This window comes from Cydia fagiglandana, chromosome 4, assembly GCF_963556715.1.
Source record: "Cydia fagiglandana chromosome 4, ilCydFagi1.1, whole genome shotgun sequence".
Taxonomy (NCBI): Eukaryota; Metazoa; Arthropoda; class Insecta; order Lepidoptera; family Tortricidae; genus Cydia; species Cydia fagiglandana.
This window is the reverse complement of record NC_085935.1, coordinates 5,575,942-5,595,354: the sequence shown is the minus strand read 5'-3', so window position 1 is coordinate 5,595,354 and position 19,413 is coordinate 5,575,942. Positions and strand designations below refer to the sequence as shown.

Genomic DNA, 19,413 nt, shown 5'->3' with positions numbered 1-19,413 from the left:
CGCAATTAAAGAATGAATGGAATCGAACGAGAGCCTCGAGTGCTATCGACGGCGAACATGAGCATTGCCTACATTTTGGCAATGTAGCGCTGCAACCTTCGTCCTCGTTATGTAACCACTGACCTCGCGTTTAATAGACCTAAGTCTGTACATTTGATTACTGTTCTAATGGTTGAGTAAACGTTGCAAAAATTGCAAAGTCAGGCGGTTTGAATGAACATGATAGATAGCCGGGTAGGTGGAGCGGGCGTCTACTCTCTACACAGTCGGGTGCAGCAGATGCGTGCACGCATTGTGTTCGGAACAAAGGCAGGTAGAGCCAGCGCCATGTGCAACGTGTCACTTTTTCTATCGCATGTTTTACGTAAAAATCCAAAAAAGGTTTCTAATCTCAATGAAACGACAGCTGGTCGAGCGCAAGCTCCAGTAAAAAAATATCACATCAATTTTGTTTTTCATACCGTCTCTTGTTCAAATAATATCAATATTCAATTTTTAAACTAACGAGAATAAATTTCAAAAGGAATCCGCGCGTTGTGTAAATGTTATTCTGTCCAATCCAATAAAACATTTGTTTACGTATTGAAACTACAGTAAATTAATTACAATGGTTTCCCTTTGTTACACAAAAGCGAAACGAATCGAATCCCAGTTATCAAAATTAATAACGGCCAAACCAATTTACTGCGGATCGCGTAATATCCTGCATTTATTCGAATACACAAGAGTTTTCCATTGTTTTCGGAACGAATATACAGAATAGACGTAACATTTCAATTAGTATTCGCATTTATACGCAATATAAATTCGCTCTGTTATATAAAAGCAGGAGAGCATTAATCCAAAACAAAAGACATCCCATAGGCAGGGAATAAAGAAAGGAACTGTTAAAAAAACAGCAAATATTGACCTCGTATGTGAGCAGCAGATGTCGAAAGTCAAACTTAGAGACTGGTTATAGGAGCATTTGAATAAACACGGACAACTGATAGTATCGAAACTGTGTTGACCTTACGTTGTCGACTGTCGGGATGTGTGCTGCCCGATAGAGTTCTCAGGTGTCTAAACACAGCCTTTCGCCCATTGTTTTCAGGGGCATTTTTCCCATTACTGAGCAACACCAGTTTAAGTGCGCTATCCGATTACGGATATTTTTTAAAGACCTAGAGGTTATAATTCCGCTGGAAGCATCCCACTCTCCCGCGCTTGGTATAAACAATGGGTATACATACTTTAAACCCAAATTGACACTGTCCCGACTTAAAATATAGCTGCACTTGGATGCAACAATGTGTCCGCAAAACCGAATAGGACTATAAATAAACCGGCCCGTAAATTATGTATGCAAGTAACGACCACTCCAATGAGAGGACACTGGAGCCTTTTATATAAAATAACATATTGAACCCAAAATAGACTCATCGCTATAAACCGGAGAAATTGTTGGCCGTAAAGTTCTTTTACGAGATGTTAGATTAGCAGACGTTTCGTTTATTCAAAGACGAGGGAAAGTAGACCCTGTTCTTATGTTTGTTAAGTTTGATTTGGTTTGATTGATTGGACCGAATAAAGTGATTTAATGCTTGCATGGTATGCGAATGCCGAACACGTGCGTGCAGGTAGACAAGACATTGCATGTGCAATTCATTGTGTCGCCAGAAAGGTGTTTTTCTTAGTCTTTGAATAGGAATTTGCACAATGGCTGGATTTCTATGAGGCATCATCATTTCGGCGCAGAGCGAACGATAAATCATGCGTAGGAGCATCATAAAAGCCGCTGTATTTGTTTACTGGAACATCTGTGCAAGCTGCCAGTGAAGAGGGTCGCTTAGAATTGGCAAGGTATAAAAGATTCAGTTGATTGTTGGAAGATTAACCCGACTCAACATTACAATGCACAGAACACCTTGAACTTTTTTGTGTAAAACCTTTGAAACATCAAAGATCGTTCTTATTATGAAGTTAATTGTAACATAGCACGTTGCGGCATACAACCTTAGCGCTATCTAGAGAGATAAGAGATAAATGTGACCTTTAAAGTGTTGACTGAGTCTCGTACCATATAAAGATAAGTCCAATGACCGGGTTTACATCCCAGAGTGGTAATAAATAAAATGAGTATATCACCAATCACGAATGTTCCCAGGGTTTTTTATAGGGGAGTTGAAGTGTTCTTGAAGACCGGATGTTAGCGGACGCAGAGCCGGAAACGGACCTAGAGAGAAATGTAGCAGATGGCCGAAAATATCGAGACAAAAGAATTAAAAATAAAAACGGCGAATGCGCTTGGCATGTATGCTTTAATAGTCTTGGTAATATAAATTGCTGTCTGAGTCAGAATACATGGTCTATAATTATGTACATAGATGCATATTTATTAAGACCGTGCTCAAAAGGTGTACACGCTACACGCAACCAATTTTTTAAAGAATGCAAATTTGTAGATATCCTCAAGATGATCATGCTATAGTATTAATGTATTTTTTTTATCAATGTTAATGAACCACGCGATTATGTAACGATGATGCGATTTAAAGCATTATAATAGCTAGAATTTCTTACATCAGAACGTGATTTTCACGCGGATCGGAGTTAAGAATCATCATTCGTCATCCGTTGACACAAGAATAGTCTAAAGTCTGAATAGGTAAGCGTGATGAGATTCATGAGCATAAGCGTGTATGCCGTCACGTATACGCTGACGTCAGGATGATGAAATTTTTTAAAAATACACACCTGTGAAGTGAATGCATTTATCAATAAGAATTTTATCGTTAATTTAAATAATCCTAATTGTCTTATCATTGGTGGCAAAAATATTGTCGATTACCAATGTTACCATACCATGAATCGTGGTATCAGAATAAATTTGATCATTTTGTAAAAAATAAATAAGATCGAAAAACACCAAGCAATTAAAGTCGTCCTTTATTTTTTTAAGCGTATCTCCGCAAACATTCAAAATAACCGTCGAATATCTTTTGTTTTTTTTTTATGTTTATCACCCACCGACCAATCGACGTTTAATAAATTCAAATTTGGAACGATCGTTTTGTTCCTGGAATAGTCGCAAGGCTTACATTAGCCTCAAACGTAGCATACGAAAGATCTTTAATTGTGTGTTGTTGTTAAAGATTTCAAGCTCATCTGATACTGGTTAGACAGTGACAAGCAATAGGGAATAACAGCTTTGTGTTATTTTATTGCATGCCGCACCACGCGTGGGTGAATCCAATGTTCAAGCGAACCAGAATACGCATGGTCTTCGATGGCGGACAATTGTTACGTATTCCTCTGTCGCATAACGTTGGTCACTGGTTCCGCCCGACTCTGCGCTGGTAAGTGGGGGCTGTGCGGGCGCACCGCGAGGCGGAAGCGTTGCGCAACTGACATTGAACCGCGGCCGCGCGGAGGCCGTGCCGGATTCTTGCTCATGTTAATTGGAATACAACAGTATCACCGAAATAGATACCGGTTGAGTTTTCCGCGTACGTTTTGGCGATAAAAGTTATCGAGGACAAAGCCGGAGATAAAGTTTATCAATCGATATCTGGTACCATTGTAAGTTAACATTATACGAAATTGGTGGCAAACAAGCGTACTCCTGTAAAACGGTTGCCGTGGCTTTGCTTGCAACCCCAATGGTGGTAGATGCGCTGACGGCCTTTTGAAAATCTATTTTAAAGTACTAAACAACATATGTAGGACATAATTAGTAGGGATGGGAAATCACTGACTTCCTAGTATCGATAAATCGCGGAAGCTAAGCATTCCGATGACGCATAATCCAGATCACACGCGTCATTTAATAGCAATTAACTTATGGAAAATAATTGTAATAAGACTACGACTAAGTCTAGGTACGGCTTACGTCAGTTCGAATCGCAAGCGTGGGCGTTAGTTTCATCAGAGCAATGTCACCCTGTGTCGTGAAGGTGATTAAGGCAATGCTCTCTAACATTGTAAGTCTGAAGGGGAGACTAAGCCAGCTCGTGTGCATCCGCTTATATAGCCTTTTAAACATTCATGAATAGATAAAAGTATAATCTTTGATGAAATATACAGCGTAATCGATGTATACGGTAATGCGAAACCGGCTGACTAATGTCCAATCGGACAGTTTAGCGAATGGCGCCAAATAACACAATTTTCTTTGAGTTTGCGTCAGACTCCGCATTTTATTTTATGTTGTTTACGTATGCTCGTAAGACGAGTAACGATTGCCGTGTCCTTCTGAATTTGTTGAATTTGTTACAGAAACGGTACAATGTCGCAAATGTCGCAATTAAAGGTCTATCGACATTTCCTGGTGCCTACGTCAATACAAACTCATTACTTTTTGACAATCGATATCAACCCCCGTAGCAACCCACGTCACGGGGACGTGACGTCAGAGCTCGCTACGCCGTAGCAACCGCTACGAGTCACGTGTTGCGTGGGTGCCTATAATGAAAACCTACGTCAAAAGCTAAGGCGAGTAGGTCCGAATCCCTGAAACAATTTGCTGTTACAAATACGAACGTTTTGTTTTTTTTTTTAAACAAAAGAACGTTAAGGAAAACATTCAAGCACTTTATAATTTGACTTTGTTAGACACGTGACTTGGTCCAGATTGAAATAAAGGAGCTATTATGCTTGAAGAACTTTCATTCGCGCTGATTATTATGTATTCATAACGTTTGAGTGCGGGCGTACTGAGTATTTACTAGTTAATAACACGGTACGATTACATCACCATCGCGAATCCTCCAGGCTACAACTGCGCAAATTGCTTCGAATCTGTACAAATACATCGATTGTGCCGTGGAAAAACAAGAGTGGAATGTTCAAGTTTACTAATGACGTGAGTGTATTGTCGCGATTATATCGATGATTTCATGCGAGGGATCATCAACCAGCTATGTCGACCGACCCCTGTTTAGACAGCACATTCACCTTTTTTCGTATTATTTAGAAACAAGCGATTTTTCCAATTGATATTATTAAAACGGAGAAACTATTTCATCATAATTAAGAACCATTTGTCAAATGTCAATCAAGCCCAAACTTGACGTTACGTCAATGCATGGTATTGTTTGTCGCTCGCTTACGCAACGCGACCGCGAACGGAGGTCGGATACGTTCTCATATTTATTATACGTATTCTTCAATCTCGTACGCGAGGCCAGAACCACGAAAAGAGTACCGTTTCGCAACGCTTATTTCAATGTCGCTTAGCGTTCCCGATCGCTCGCGGTCTTAAATTGTGCTTAAAATACGCGTCAATGTCGATGACGAACCTTGGTACGCGCACGATCGCGAATCCATCGGTGCCCATGGTAACGCTTCAAGCTGACGTTGCTTGTTGCTTGCTATCAGAAAACGAAGCCCGAAGGCATACTTTTCACAGAATGGCCGAATGTTTCGTTTGGCGGTCACGTGAATTGTTTTGGCGACTAGTGTTGTAACGCTGTGTGCAGCGCTTGCGTCATTTCCTCTCGGCGACCGTGAACTGGCTTACGTCATCGGTGTTTCGGCGAGATTAGGATGCGCCTACGCGGCAGAGCAGTTCCGATCGCATTTGAAGGCTCGGAAACCAGTATTAGTTCTCTTTAAGATTGATGCGGACCTCGAGGTCTCATTTAAACTGGTTTGCTGGTAGCGTTACGACTTATTTGATATAGGAGTACACGGTCAGTAGCCCCGGCAGGGATAACATCCGTCACTGTCACATTACAGACTCCTCCGGCTAAGGCATCTTGCCATAACAAAGCGTTAAAATTAGCGGCGCCCGAACATTTGGAGTAGTGCCACTGTTGCATTTTGTAAGCACTATATTGGTCAAATTAAGTCATTAATCATTTAAACACTCGTGTCTACTTAATCTTTCATATAGCACGCTCGACTTGTTCTATGTCATCAATGTCCAGTGACAAAGCATTTGTTTATGAAGCGAGAAAATAGTGACATCACGGCGCTTAATTACAAATAACATTAGTCTGTTTATCGGAGCGTTACCAAGAAACTCAATACAACAACAACACAACACAACACACACACACTTTTTGTTGTCCTCGTGCGGTACAACAGTACCGCACGAGGACATCAAAAAGTGTATTTCGACAGGAAAGTAGATAGACGTTTTTGTGCAATAATCATTGATGATACAGGGACGGACGATTACAATGTACACATACGTGTATACGTAGTTATGTGAGATATCGGTATGTAGAAGCAAAGGTGAAGTGGCAAGAGGCGATGACAGACAGGAAACCGCTGTCCACTCACTAATAAGCATAATCACCATTGTCTATTGAATTACACACACATTAGAATTGCAATACAGGTCAGCTCATTACAATACAAGCCTTGGATGTGTGAGATTGTGATTTAGGATTAATTGTAATTCTGGACAAGTCTGACCGGTTCCATTTTATTTTGCAGCCGGGCGAGGTAAATGCTCGATGCATCGCGACCGCTTTAAAATAACGTATGTGTTTTTGAAATACGTGTCGTATAAGCTGTTTTACATAGGTAAATTCTGCAGATATAAATCATAGGGTCGTCCTATTCTTAGTCGAAATGGAGTACTAGATCTTCTTCACAATAAAAGTTCAGCGGAACAAATTTATTTTTATTGTATAGTAAAGCGTCGTTGCCATCCAGACGATATTGCTTTTATATTTTCCTTCTAAGATCTTTGTTAGCTTGGCGTGGGCCTTTTTATACGTTTCTCCTTGTCTGATTTTTGCGACGTTGTGGGCGTGAAAGAAGAACGTTTACTGGAACAAATACATATTTACACTACGCCCCGGTTTGCCCGCGGAACGGTTATATTTGCGATATGGATCATACATCGGGAATGTAGTACGCAAATCGCCCACGGCGCCGCACTTAAATATATCTTCATATAGATCTTCGGATGCAGAATTTCAAGTACAAGATTTAAATGCGTGCGTCAGAACAGGAAAAAAACCCACACCTCCAATTTACGGGAGCGCTCTGGCCAGTCCTCTCATAAAACTTTAACACGAGTCTTAAAAAATGTTATTTATATAGCTAATGAAACCCCTACTTCTTTGCCTGCATAATTTTTACGTTGTTTGTTTGTGCTTTAGTACTCGCCTCATTCATTTTGCGGTATAATTCCAAGTTTTGCTTTTGTTTTCATACCCTCGCAATCTAGTCGCCGAGTTTTTTCCATTTATTCAGAAAGATGTCTTGCAAATAAATTACTATCTCACCTCCAGATAGGTTATCAGCACATTTAATATCGAAATTTGATACGAAACATCGGCATTGAACATCTTTGTGTAGGAGGTAACATTTAAGTTTATCCCGTATAAATTTAGACGGCCGTAAATAGGTATCGAGGGTCTATGCGGGGGTAGTGACCCCGCTTCCTATGATTCACCCTGCACCCTCCGACATTGCCCTTCGCTTCCCTAATAGCAATGACGTCATGATACACTGACGCATTCTCTGGAATTCATCACAGCCTGTCGCACTGATTCATTTTTACTTTGTCATTTTGTAGCTTATTATGACGGTAAGCCGCAGTGCTTAAAAATATTTTTGTCTGAGGTTTCTTTACTCAGAACCAGACAGGTCAACGGACGCCCGTTAAGGTGACTTGATAACGTCATTATTTTAAAACATTATGTACTTTTAACCTTTGTTAAGTCTGTGAAGTTTTTAATTAATTTTGGACCTCAACGCGAAATCAGACACGTAGTAAGATTGAATTAGTTTACCATGTAAATATGTAGTTCACAATAGCTCTTTCAGACGACACGAATAACTAGTGTAAGTATTCCAAAGTTTTGACTCATCAGTCGTCACCTTTGGATATGATATGTTAGCGTTTAGAAATTTAGCTGAATCACATGTCCGAGTATGGAGTACTGTCCTCTTTGAGTCACTTTAAGTTGAATATGACTAGGTGAGTTGTTAACGGTGATGAATTGTGTATTAAATGAGCTCAAAGTTCCAATAACAAATATAGAGAGTATCCTACACAACTTAAAGAGAGCATTGTTATCGACGCCTGTATTCTTTCAACACTCGAACATGAACATTCTATTTATAAACGTCATGGACAGTGATTATTGGATTGGTATTCGGCTACTGTTTCCTTCTCTCTTATTTGGTTACATCACAGTTGTTTATTTTGTTCTCATGTTAGGATTGTTTACGCTGGGTGGTTTTCGGCGGTCAGCGACCTTCGCTCGCGGCCGGCCGCTCCGAAACGCCACAAGCGACGGCAGGTTTCAAGAAGTGCAAAACGAAATAAAAAGTATCCCCAGGCTTGCTGTTTCAGTCTGTTGCTAGGCGAGATGGCTGGCGAGATGGAACGGTATGGAACGGTGTTAAAATGGGTGGCATGTGTCGGCGGTCAGTGATTCCTTAGTCGGTTCTCGTTGGGCGACCACGTGGAACGAAGAGGGCGCAATTATGGCATCTCCAAGACGTGTCCCGGGTTAATTGTTGGCACGTGCAAGCTTTTTGCTCGCGGGGCGAAGTGAATGCACCGAAGGGTCGCGTGCGACGGGCCGTAAAACCTTTTTTGCGCGACGTGCCTTATGCTATGCTTGCCCTGACGGAGAGCTCAAAGTACTTACTCGTACCTCAGCTCCGAGCGATGACTCACAGAATGATATCATGACATGACACCAGTCCCAAGATCGTGCGGTAGGCGAGAGCGTCGCATTCGAATGTAGATTTAGCACAATAACTGCATAGGGCAAGGTAATCGGCCTTATTTGGTTAAGCCAATGCAAGCCAGCGAGTTTAAAAGTAGACGAAGATGGAATTGCGGCAGCATATCATCATGGACTATGTCTTATTCATTTAATGATTACAGTTTCAAATTTAGCGGTTTCTCTTATTAAATAGGTACGCTCCCTGTTTCGACAGCAAGTTTGTAGTAGGTTTAGCGCACACGGGTGGCATATCGACGGATAAGTGCGCGTTACGCAAATCCGCAGATATGTCGGCGGCGCGCCCGCGCCCGCGTCGCTTGTGCAAGGTTCTGCAGACCTTTGTTTTACGCAACCAGATCGATTTAATAGCGAGTCATGCGTTCTCAGCTGTGCTGACACTACATAATGCGACAGAATGAAACTCTATGAATGCAGGAAGTTAGAAAAAAAATTGAAATACTTCATTGTAACAGTCAGGAAACCGGAACGCCCCTCCTAAATGACAATAAATGTGTTGTTCGATGCAAGGTGTAGGTAAACATAAGCCCATTATCGCTTTGGATTCCGTTCACAATCGAATCCGCTTTTGTATGGGTGACACCGATGTCCGGCAATTTATTTCATCGAATGTCTCGCAGCCCGTTTTGCGCTTCCTGTACGGGTGACATTCGCCCGACTCTCTCGGCGTCCGGTAGCCGCGTCCGGTGTTTTCGAACCACCAAAAAAGGTGCGAACACGCGTTATTTATAGCAGTGACGAATCGCGTCGGACGTTCCATTTATTTTCAGGCTGAGGGAGAGGCGTAGGTGTGATTGTGGCGTTGTAATCTAAAATTGTAGTCATTAACCTTCCCGGATTCAAGGTGAATGACGAGTCTAGACTTGGTCGATTATCGATTAACGTGCTTTTGTGGGCTCGGGCATCGGTTCCGCTCGATCGAGGAGGCGCGGGCGCAGCGGCCAGCGACGACATTGGCACAGTTCGGGCGGCCTCACCACGCCGCGAACGAGGTCGCGAAAACGCCCCAAAACGCCCGTCTGAATCATTCCCCTATCTTTTATAGATACACGCCTGCATGGATCTGTGCCAAAATACCAATTGGGAAAGCTATACGCAGCAAATTGCAAATTTGTAACCAAAGGTTCATTATGCAAGAGCAATAACTCTCACGATGGCCGATGTTATACAATTGTCGAGAAACTAAGACGTACAGGATTACCGAGCGCCCAGTATTATGCAAATACGTCGTTGTAATGTTGCTTGCACCACGACTTTGGCAACTGGGTTTCAAAACGTTTTGAAAAGATGTAGGCGCCGCGGGCCGCGATCGTCGCACGATACGATGCGTGTTTACAAAACTCTGCGTAGACTGAATATAGACAGTTTCTAAATTAGAAGGAAATGCGATGTCAGCCGGTGGCCGGGCTGGCATGCGTCTGGCGCGCCGCATTTCTATCGCGAACCGATTTGGCACATCCGCCGGCGAGTGCCAGGCCCGTAAATATACCGTCCCGTTAAAACAGTGCGAATATACCGACACATTTCGCTCGGTCCCGACTCGAATTTCCGCGTGCAACCGGTTATTGGGTATAAACATCTTTTATGCCAGGTAGCAGGATCATCGGCCGAGTTGAAGCAGTTTGTGCGGCATATCGCGTTGCGTAATCAAACGACGCTCACCATCATTGTTTGCAGTGCATTCGATAACTCGATCCGGCTTCTGAAAGCGTTACGCAAAAAACGAGGGTCTTGTTTTGTTACCTGGATGCATCAGGCTATTATTATTTTGGCGTAGAGTGGGCGGGATGGGATCGACAATGCGCCGACGACAATTTTACCTGGCCGTGTTTACAAAGGCTTATGTATATCTACGGCGAAACGTGGGCTCCGGTGTGTCTGGTGTAGATTCGCCTAATTCCGTAGTAAAATAAAAAATAGCGTAGAAAATGTCTTGTTTCTACAGATCACGTGGACAAAGACCATCTCGCGTTGCATGAATGTATTTCCGCTCCATCGTTTCCTGTCCGTCATGCCGAAATTATGGATGTATTATTCCGTATCGGCAAATGTAGTTTACGGCCAAACATCCGGCTTTCCTACGTCAAATCCTCAGTAACGTCACCGCCGAGAATAGCCGAGGTAATTGCTTGTTTGGTTTAACAAAGGAACCTTCCTGTTTAAGATTAGTTAAATGTTTCATGTTTAATAAGCGGGATCGTATGAGATAATCTGAGGCCTCGCTACCTGCGTTATCGGCCCTGCGACCTCGATTTCCTCCCCAAGGCCCGCGTCCGGATACGCTCAAGATTTCTCTTGATATTAGTTTCTAGTTTCATATGAAGCTCCCATTCCATACCGACACAAAAGCAACATGCGGCGTCCAGTGAAAGCAAGTTCCGATTTGCGACAGCGATTAAGTTTACACCGACAGCTTTCTTTGACACGGCACTAACGGAAACTTAACCCAGATTCTGGCAAAGGCCACATGCCTCCTCGGTCGAACCACTATTAGACGGAACTCTCTTAGACAGTTTAGCAAAGTAATGCCATTTCGGTCCCTTTACCGCCTCAAAACTCAATTTCAATGCAAATTCTATTTAGCCGAGGATCGGGACGATCACTAAAAACTTTCAGTACACACTGTAGAAGTAATTCAAAAGGAGGTGGTTCAATACTTCTTCATTTTCATGTCAAAGAACCGTCTTCGCGAAGCACTCTCGGGTGCTCGGTGAAAAAATTCCGTTTTCATCTCAAAGGACATGAAAAACTACGGGCGAGTGTTAAGAAAATCCACTTCAAAGCGTCAAAGAGAGTTGGAAATCAATATTAATGTTCTTGTTTACCTTTGAGACGGGACGGGATGTTGATCGCGGCGTCCCGGCCGCGTTCCGGATGGCTCGAATTTATAATCAGGGGTGCCTTTATATCGCAAGACGTGAGAACGGAGGTCGCGGGGCGGGCACTTGCTCATATCGCACCTTCTCCGTCGTACGACAATTCTCACGATTGCAAACACCAGCTGTATAGTTCAAGTGGTCACCGCCACATGTGCATAATCATTAGATTTTTTTAGGGCTAAACAAGGGCAGCTGCTCTTTATGATAATACGGCGCGGTCACGCTGCCCATCTGAATAATCACACAAAAAAGGACTCCTTTGGAAGCGATTAGGCATCTGCCGGGATGATGGAATTCCCGGGTCAGTATATAATGCCGGATGGTTACCTGACCTAGAGCCGAAGGTCCGTTAGAAACAAAAACGTTTCCGTTCCGAAATCACACATGCCAAAACTGGAAGCGCATGTGCAATATCCTGTCTAAATACTTTAATAGCCAGACGAGCAGACTTCGGCCGAAGGTTGCGTCCCGTTTGCCTAGTAACTGTTGTGTTTGTGCACGCACACATTTCTATCTTTTCTTGCAAGTATGCGCACCGTGCGAGCCGCGAGCTCCTTCAATCTAACTTTTATCTTTGACTTTGAGCTCGTGTCTAATAACCAAATGTATGTAAAGCATTCCAGCTTTGAGCGGCAACTTTGGCAAAGGCTTCTCAAGGCGCACTCGCTCTGCTATTACATAAAGGGTAAAGCAAAAGTTTTTACATTTGAGGCACGGTCGCGGTGCTTCCCGTTCCGCATCGCGGACCGCTTTTGACAACGCCGGCTTTGATGACGCGCCGCTCAAAAGCGTATTAAATTTTACCTTTTCTCTCTGTCTGTCCACTCAAAGCGGACTGAATTATTACTGTTGCGTAAATATGTAGATGGGATTCGTTTTATCTGCCATTTTCGCGGGAGGTAGCGTCTGGCGCGAGCTAAGCCTATTTTACAACTCGAGCAGTCTGCGGCTTGGCGGTCGCGTCAAAGGCATGCTCGGCGAATGTCAGCAGGGACGCAGAGACACAAAGGTCAAAGGAACCATTACGGTCAGCTCCCGAGTGCGGAGGCGTAACGAAAATTGTCTCAGCGGGGACGGCGGGATAACTTAATGCGTACACAAAAAGGCTGGTTGTTGCCCCGAACGTGGGAGGGTGACCGGGGGCGGTTTGAGATTTATTTGCGTCAACCGCATTTAACGAGGATCAGACAAATTCTTAAAACAGTAGCTCCGTAAAAAATCAACCTTTTTTTATCTCAATAAAGGCATCTCATCTCATTAAATCAACAATGGCATGGATGCGGGCAGGTGAATGGTGGATATTTATTTGAAGGTTGAGGAATGCGTTTGTTAATTTCGTGTTTAAGGGTGCATAATAATCTGGGAGTATTGTCGAGGGGTTAGGGATCACCTGACCGGGGCAGGCGTAGCAGGTACCGCGGGAGCTGCGCTCGCGCACCGCGCGCGGCGCGCGGACCCTTGACCCGATTGCGGCGCGGTATTGTACGCAGCAATGACACCGCTCGCCTTGAGCCGCTAGCATTGCCGGAGATATTCGCAACAATGGAGGCCAGATAACATTTCAAAAGTTCGAAAATCCGCGGGCTACCGTTCGACGTCGTAATTAAAATAGTTGAGTAATCCCCTATGTGTGATTGTCTTATTGTAACGTACGTTTTTTTGTTGGAAAGGTGAACTGTTTGGGCAATGTGTCGTTAGATTGTCGATAAGATTGATCACGTATTCTGTGTCATGACATATAATTGGTGAAGTTGGCAGTCGGTGCAGGGACCGGTTACTCGGCGCCGATAGCTGTATCGGTGGCGACAGTAGGCACTTAGGTATCGAGAACGCCGCTATCATAATTAAGGCGACATGCGCCGCATATTCATTGTTGGTAATGAATGACTTGATAAACCATTTATCGCTGTCGCGAGGCGCTATCGGCGAAGAAAGGAAATGACGCGCTACTTAAAATACAACAGCGTTTCCGTTTCCCTTCGTTTTTTATACGCCCAATATTCTCACGATCGATCTTGGCTTAAAAAATGAGGATGTAATCGATCGATCTCTATTGCAGCCGAGATATTAAATACTTGCGTCAGTCAGTTTCATCGAATTGAGCACATCGGCAATCGGAACCGCGGCCGGCCGAGTTTGTTTCTGTTGCGCTGTTTCGAGGGATACTAATGTCGTATTACAAACTATTGCTAAGTCGAGATTACTTAAACTTGCGAAAACGACATGACGGTCAGTTTGCACACATCTTATATAAATTGCATTGCAGATAAGTCAGAAACTCACCTTTGGGGATCCGCAAAGACGAATTTCCTGAGCTTGAGGTCTCGGAGCACTATTCCTTGTTCGTGGCAGGCGGCCACAGTTTCGGCCATTTGTCTGAACAGCCGCCGGGCCTCATGTTCGCGGAGCCGTTTCCTCGCCCTCACGTAAGAATGGAGATCAGAGTGCGACCGAGGGAATATTAGGTAAACTCTCTTGTCGCCGACTAGAACTTCGTGGATTGGGTTGACGTGCGGGTGCCCGTCGAGACGGTAGTGCGCTTGCAACAAACTGCTGCAGTCTCGAGACACCACCTACGAAGAAAATAACCATCAGTCTACAGCCCAGGCCCAAACTTGTCATGAGCGAAAGCGTCTTTAAAGTTTAACAAGCAAAGACGACAAATACATATAAAACTCTAAACGTTTTTAAGGTTTCTGAAATGTTGCTTAAAAGGTTTAATGAGGCCATGGCAATTTTCTTTGACCTAGATTTGTTTGGTCGCGTGATGGGCCTTACTAGTAAAGTGATCGATTCAATTTAAATTTTCAACGAGCAAATCGTGGAATTTTGTAAAGGAACTAACTGTTACAAAATAAGGATGCCTCCTCATGGACCTTTGACTAGGTAATAACCATTTATTAGATTCAAAGGGCCCGTTTCAAAGAGACTGGGATTTAAAAGGGCTAAGTCTAACGTGAATAACGAGGTTGAAACATTTGAATAGAGCTGACCCTTTGCAAATATCGGACCCCGTTGGCTTCAAACGGAATTCCTGGTGACTAGTATCTAGTTTAGAAATCAAAGTAAACGGTAATTCTTGTTTATAATAGAGGCTATGTATGTCTAGGATTCCTTGGGAATTTATTATAATCTGAGCTCTCATCGTTGTAAGCATAATTGTGACACGCCACGGGTAAAGGTACCTTATGGCGGTTTGCGCTTACGCTATTATTAACGCCGCTCCAGTATTATAGCGGCGCTATGCGACGTAAGCGCCAGCCGCCATAAAGTACCTTTTTCCTGTTAAAAGTAGTAGGTAGTTATTTATGTTTTTGGTTGAAACTATAAACTGCCTGAGACAGGTTGCCTTAAAAAAAAGTTATAACGGACTATTCTTTGGTTTTCATTTGGAATTTAATAAATAGGGTTGATCTATGTTATTGAGTTCGCTTGTGGCTTGTACCAGGATGGCATGACATCGAACAGTTATTCCCGGCTAACGACTGCAGTCACAATTTATTTCGAACGAGCACGAAAATGTCAACGACATTGTGGACGCGAATTCCAAATCTGATTTCCCGACTCACGAATGATGAATCACGTTTGTCGCGTGCGTCGAACAATTTCTTTTTCCGACGCAAATATTTATTTATAGGGCTTACAGTTTTAGTAAATTATTTTTATTTTTTAAGTCATATCACTAGACGCGCAGACGCTACGTTCTAGATAAAAAACTGGGCGTTACGAAAATATACACGACCCAATTTTCGAGGTATTTGCAGAGTAGAGATATTGATAAAATTCGCAATGTTGACAGAGCACTTGATAAAATTTGGCATCGAATGCGCTTTACGGCTTACGGGAGCGAACCTAGTTACCGCTATCTTTATTTGATGGTCGCTTGCAAAATATGCATTGAGCCTTAGCAACAACTTGAACAACCATTGAACCCATTGGAGTATCCGTTTTTAAACGGGACCATTGTTCTTGGAATTGCGATCGAATCGGCTACTGGCATCGATTGTCTCTTACCGTATGCTACGGTACGCTGCAATGGCCTACTAAGTACATTATTTTTCGAAGTTCGGGCTCCGTTATGTCTGCGTGCTATCACGGCACGGCCGCTTTTGTTTAGTGGGAGGGGGATAGGAGGGGCCCGCTAGCCTCGCTTTGACATTCGACGCGTTATCAACAGACTATTTCACAATGTCAATGAGAAGGTCTCGTTTATTTTAGGCGCGGCGTACCACGTGTGCGATAGATAGCCGATAAAAACTTATACAGCGCCATAGACAATTTCGCAGCTATTTTGAATTTAGAATGCAGACTGGCGAGTTCGAGTAGCCGCGTCATATGAGGCATGTATACAAATGTGTCAGTCGTGTTGGTAAGACTGTGTTGTAAATACGTTTAGCAACGTCGTTGCCTCACGCAACCTTGCCGGGTTCTCACGAAGGAAGTGGCTATTCTGCGCCTTGACAATACCGTATGGGCCTTTGTCTAGATCCATGTTATCCTGCATTGCCTAAAATGACTGTAGAAGGCTATCATTTGTGATGACGTTAGTCGCGATGTTATCAACGGTGATGAATCATTAGAGGCTTTTTGGGTGGAGTGTCACTCACGTCGGCTAATGATATCATTTAATGCTAATAAAACAAAGACTTACTTAATGTTCGTTTGTTTCTATTTTAACATTTCTTTTGTATTTAAATATAAAAGATAAAATCGTTTACTTAACTATTAGTTAAACACTTCTAATGTAAAATTGTCTTAAATCCTAGACGTGTTTTTTAGTGTTCAAAGAGGTTATTGTTAACACGATCGATTGCGAAAAAGACACATGACATTGTTTGGTACAGCGGCCTACAAGACCGATCGAGCAGCGCGGGGCCGTGACATATAAAGCCACATCGCTTACCCATTAACAATGCGTTTTAACGATTAATCATTTGTTTTTAATTAACGGACTTTTTTATGCAAGGGTATAATCAAACGGACGATGTAACCAAAGTTTTTTTTTTAATTCGCAAATGGCTGCGCGTTGTTATTTGAATTAGCAACCAGTGACTTTTTAATTTTACTAGCGTGAGAAATCATAGACAAACTCATATATTTGCAAGCAGTATAATTGAGTAATTGCATAGAAAGGGCTCGGCATGAGGGTATATTATTGGGATCTGGGCTTATCTCTCCATGGGGTCTATCCCGTGGGATCCAGTCCCTTTACCCTTTTGAAGCATTTGTCTTTTGAGGGGCAAATTTACGAACTTGTAGATACTAGGTACATAGACTTTGCACTGTTATGGTCAGTTAATTTACATTTTGTGAAATAAGTAGGTACATACATAATGAAAAACAAAATCTCACGTGATTTATTATCAGAATTCAGAACATACTAAGTTAAGTAAAATTTTGGTCACTGGATCTTTTTAATCAAATTAAAATTGGACTATGAACAACAAATTATTGAATTTTGATTGGTTTTTAAGTGAAGTTTCGTCAACCTTTGCTCTCTTACTTAATATACCTACCTACCAAAGAAATTTTACTAAATAATAGAGTTAAAGGGCATTTTTATTTGATGCCTAGAACAAAGGTTGTGCCATTTAGCCAATTAAATGGACCAGAGGTCGATTAAAAGCCAGATTACGCACTAATATCAATCAAACAAAGCTACGCAACTGTTCTGTTGAAACCAGCCAGTTTCGAAACTAAACACGTTACGTTCTCATATCCTAGCTAGGTTCTGAATGCCATTTCGGAACGCAGCATTTGACAATTCATTCATTAAAAAGTTATTTTAGCAAGTTCGTGGCATTAAACAAAGTTTCGCCTTTGACATTAGGGTAATTAAAAAGTAAGATGACAGATGTCACAAATGTCAAATTCGCGTGTTTGAGCAGACGTATTTACCTACCTACTTAATTAAATTAGTATTGTTTATTAACAATAATAACAGTGTTTGCTACCTAGAATGTATTTACCGGCATAATTAAGTTTAGGTACTTATTGATTGTAACATCCTGTTGATCTTAGCTTCGAGTATGACGACATTATTTACATCGACTGTAACATCAACCGATTGATCTTCTAATGCCTACGCACATTCAAAATGATTGTTTACCTACTTTACTGTGATAGGTCTAATCGATACGTTCGCCTCGTATGACAAACTACTGATAAAGCTACAGCTCACCTTGCATACATATTCCTCTTGAGTGCGCACGTCCACACACCGACAAAGAGAGGAACCCTCGACCTGTTCCAACAGGAGGTATTTCTCCGCTACTAGAGCGGCTTGGAACTGGTGTTGAGGTGGTTGAGGGCTAGGGGGCGCCGGGCTGGCGGCGGGCGAGGCGGCCAGCCGCTCCGACAGAGTCGGCGACGCCGCCCGCTCCTCCTTGCTCGGCTCCACCGGCTTGCTCACGCGCAGCGGCCACAATAGCGACGGCGATCCCGGATCCATCACTACACTAACACTGTCACTTATACACTTATTATATCCACAAAACACAAACACTTAACGATGAGGAACTACGATGATATGATGGACATGATCTGTAACAAAACAAACGTGAATAAATACGAGAGTTGCAAAAAGTTACAAAATATAAAACGAAACTACGAGACAATCGGCGGTTTAGTAACTTATTTGGCAAGAAATTACGCTAAAATAAAGGTACGAACCTTGAAATGATTTGCCCGGAGTGGATATCGTACCAAAATTTGACTGTCCGTGGTGGCGGTTAGTTCGCTTTGTTATGACCGGAATTACAGGAAGCGTTTCCGAGTAATTCGAGCACGAATAGACAGGCCAATATTTTGGGCCGGTGTCCGCTCGGGTTGTTGTGAAATTAAACGAACACACGACCGACGCTTACTAACGCCATTGCGAGACTGACGGTGGAGGCAAGTTTGACGCGCCGCTCGGCTCGTTCGGATTTCGGAGCCGGCAACCGAACCAACGTCCAATGTCGACACACCGTCAACTTGCGTAGTACGCGAGTATACGCCATGCGGTCCGCAGCCGCAACAACGACTAGCTAGCTGTCTCTCTCTATCTCACCGTCCGCCGCTCTTCAAAGATAAGGAAAGACTGCAGCCATTCATTTACGTTTGGCAATGCAATGTAGATGCCAAAATGTGCACATTATAATATAACCTACTCACCTGTACCTGTTTCATTTAAATATTATTTTACTAATTATTGTCAGTGATTTATAAAATAAAATAAACTTTTTTGAACGTTTATGTAAATTTAATTTGTTGCGCTGAGTGATGTTACGTCTTGCTCGTTAGGTAAACCAAACGTTGGTAATGAAATACCGATTTAGAAAAGTTGAATTAGTTGTTTGTAAACTTATGCAAGGGACGACAAAGGCTGAAAATGTTTCGACCTCTTCAATGTGAAATGTATTTTTTTAAGGTTTCAATATGCAAATAGAACTAATAGCTTAGGTAGTACGTACTTCTTACCTAAGATTCGTTCGTAACTCATAGGCAGTTCATAATGACAGAATATTTTGAGCCCAATTAAACTATCACCCATTAGGATTATAGATAGGTACCAACAAAATAAATAAGATAAAGTAACCTTAGTAAGCTGCTCCAGTAGGCAGTTATGATTATTATGTAAAGAACCTCCCGATATCTGTCGGTATTAGGTAATTTCTATTAATTAGGACCCGACCCCCGCCACTGATGGGCTCGGTCACTTTTTCTTTAGTTGTAGTAATGTAGTTAGGTACCTATTTATGGCATAATGTATTCCAGTTAACAAATTATAGGGTGCATTGGGGTAAATGTGAAGGCGGGGTAATTTCGAAACTGGCAAATATATACTAAACTAG

General features: G+C 42.5%; 2 protein-coding genes across 2 annotated transcripts in view; one reads left to right on the top strand and one right to left on the bottom strand.

The window, feature by feature from the left end:
* Positions 1-18,518, bottom strand: part of LOC134663526 (tribbles homolog 2-like) — a 33,376-nt gene extending 14,858 nt beyond the window's left edge. The window contains exons 1-3 of the mRNA XM_063519919.1: positions 18,251-18,518; positions 17,760-18,121; positions 13,862-14,151 (exon numbers count right to left, since the gene is read on the bottom strand). Coding sequence (XP_063375989.1) covers positions 13,862-14,151; positions 17,760-18,029 — 560 coding nt within the window. The 5' untranslated portion in view covers positions 18,030-18,121; positions 18,251-18,518. The remainder of the gene's footprint in view (positions 1-13,861; positions 14,152-17,759; positions 18,122-18,250) is intronic.
* LOC134663515 (NADH dehydrogenase [ubiquinone] flavoprotein 1, mitochondrial-like) overlaps positions 1-19,413 on the top strand; it is a 219,710-nt gene that overhangs the window by 26,658 nt on the left and 173,639 nt on the right. The gene's annotated exons all lie outside the window — the stretch shown is intronic.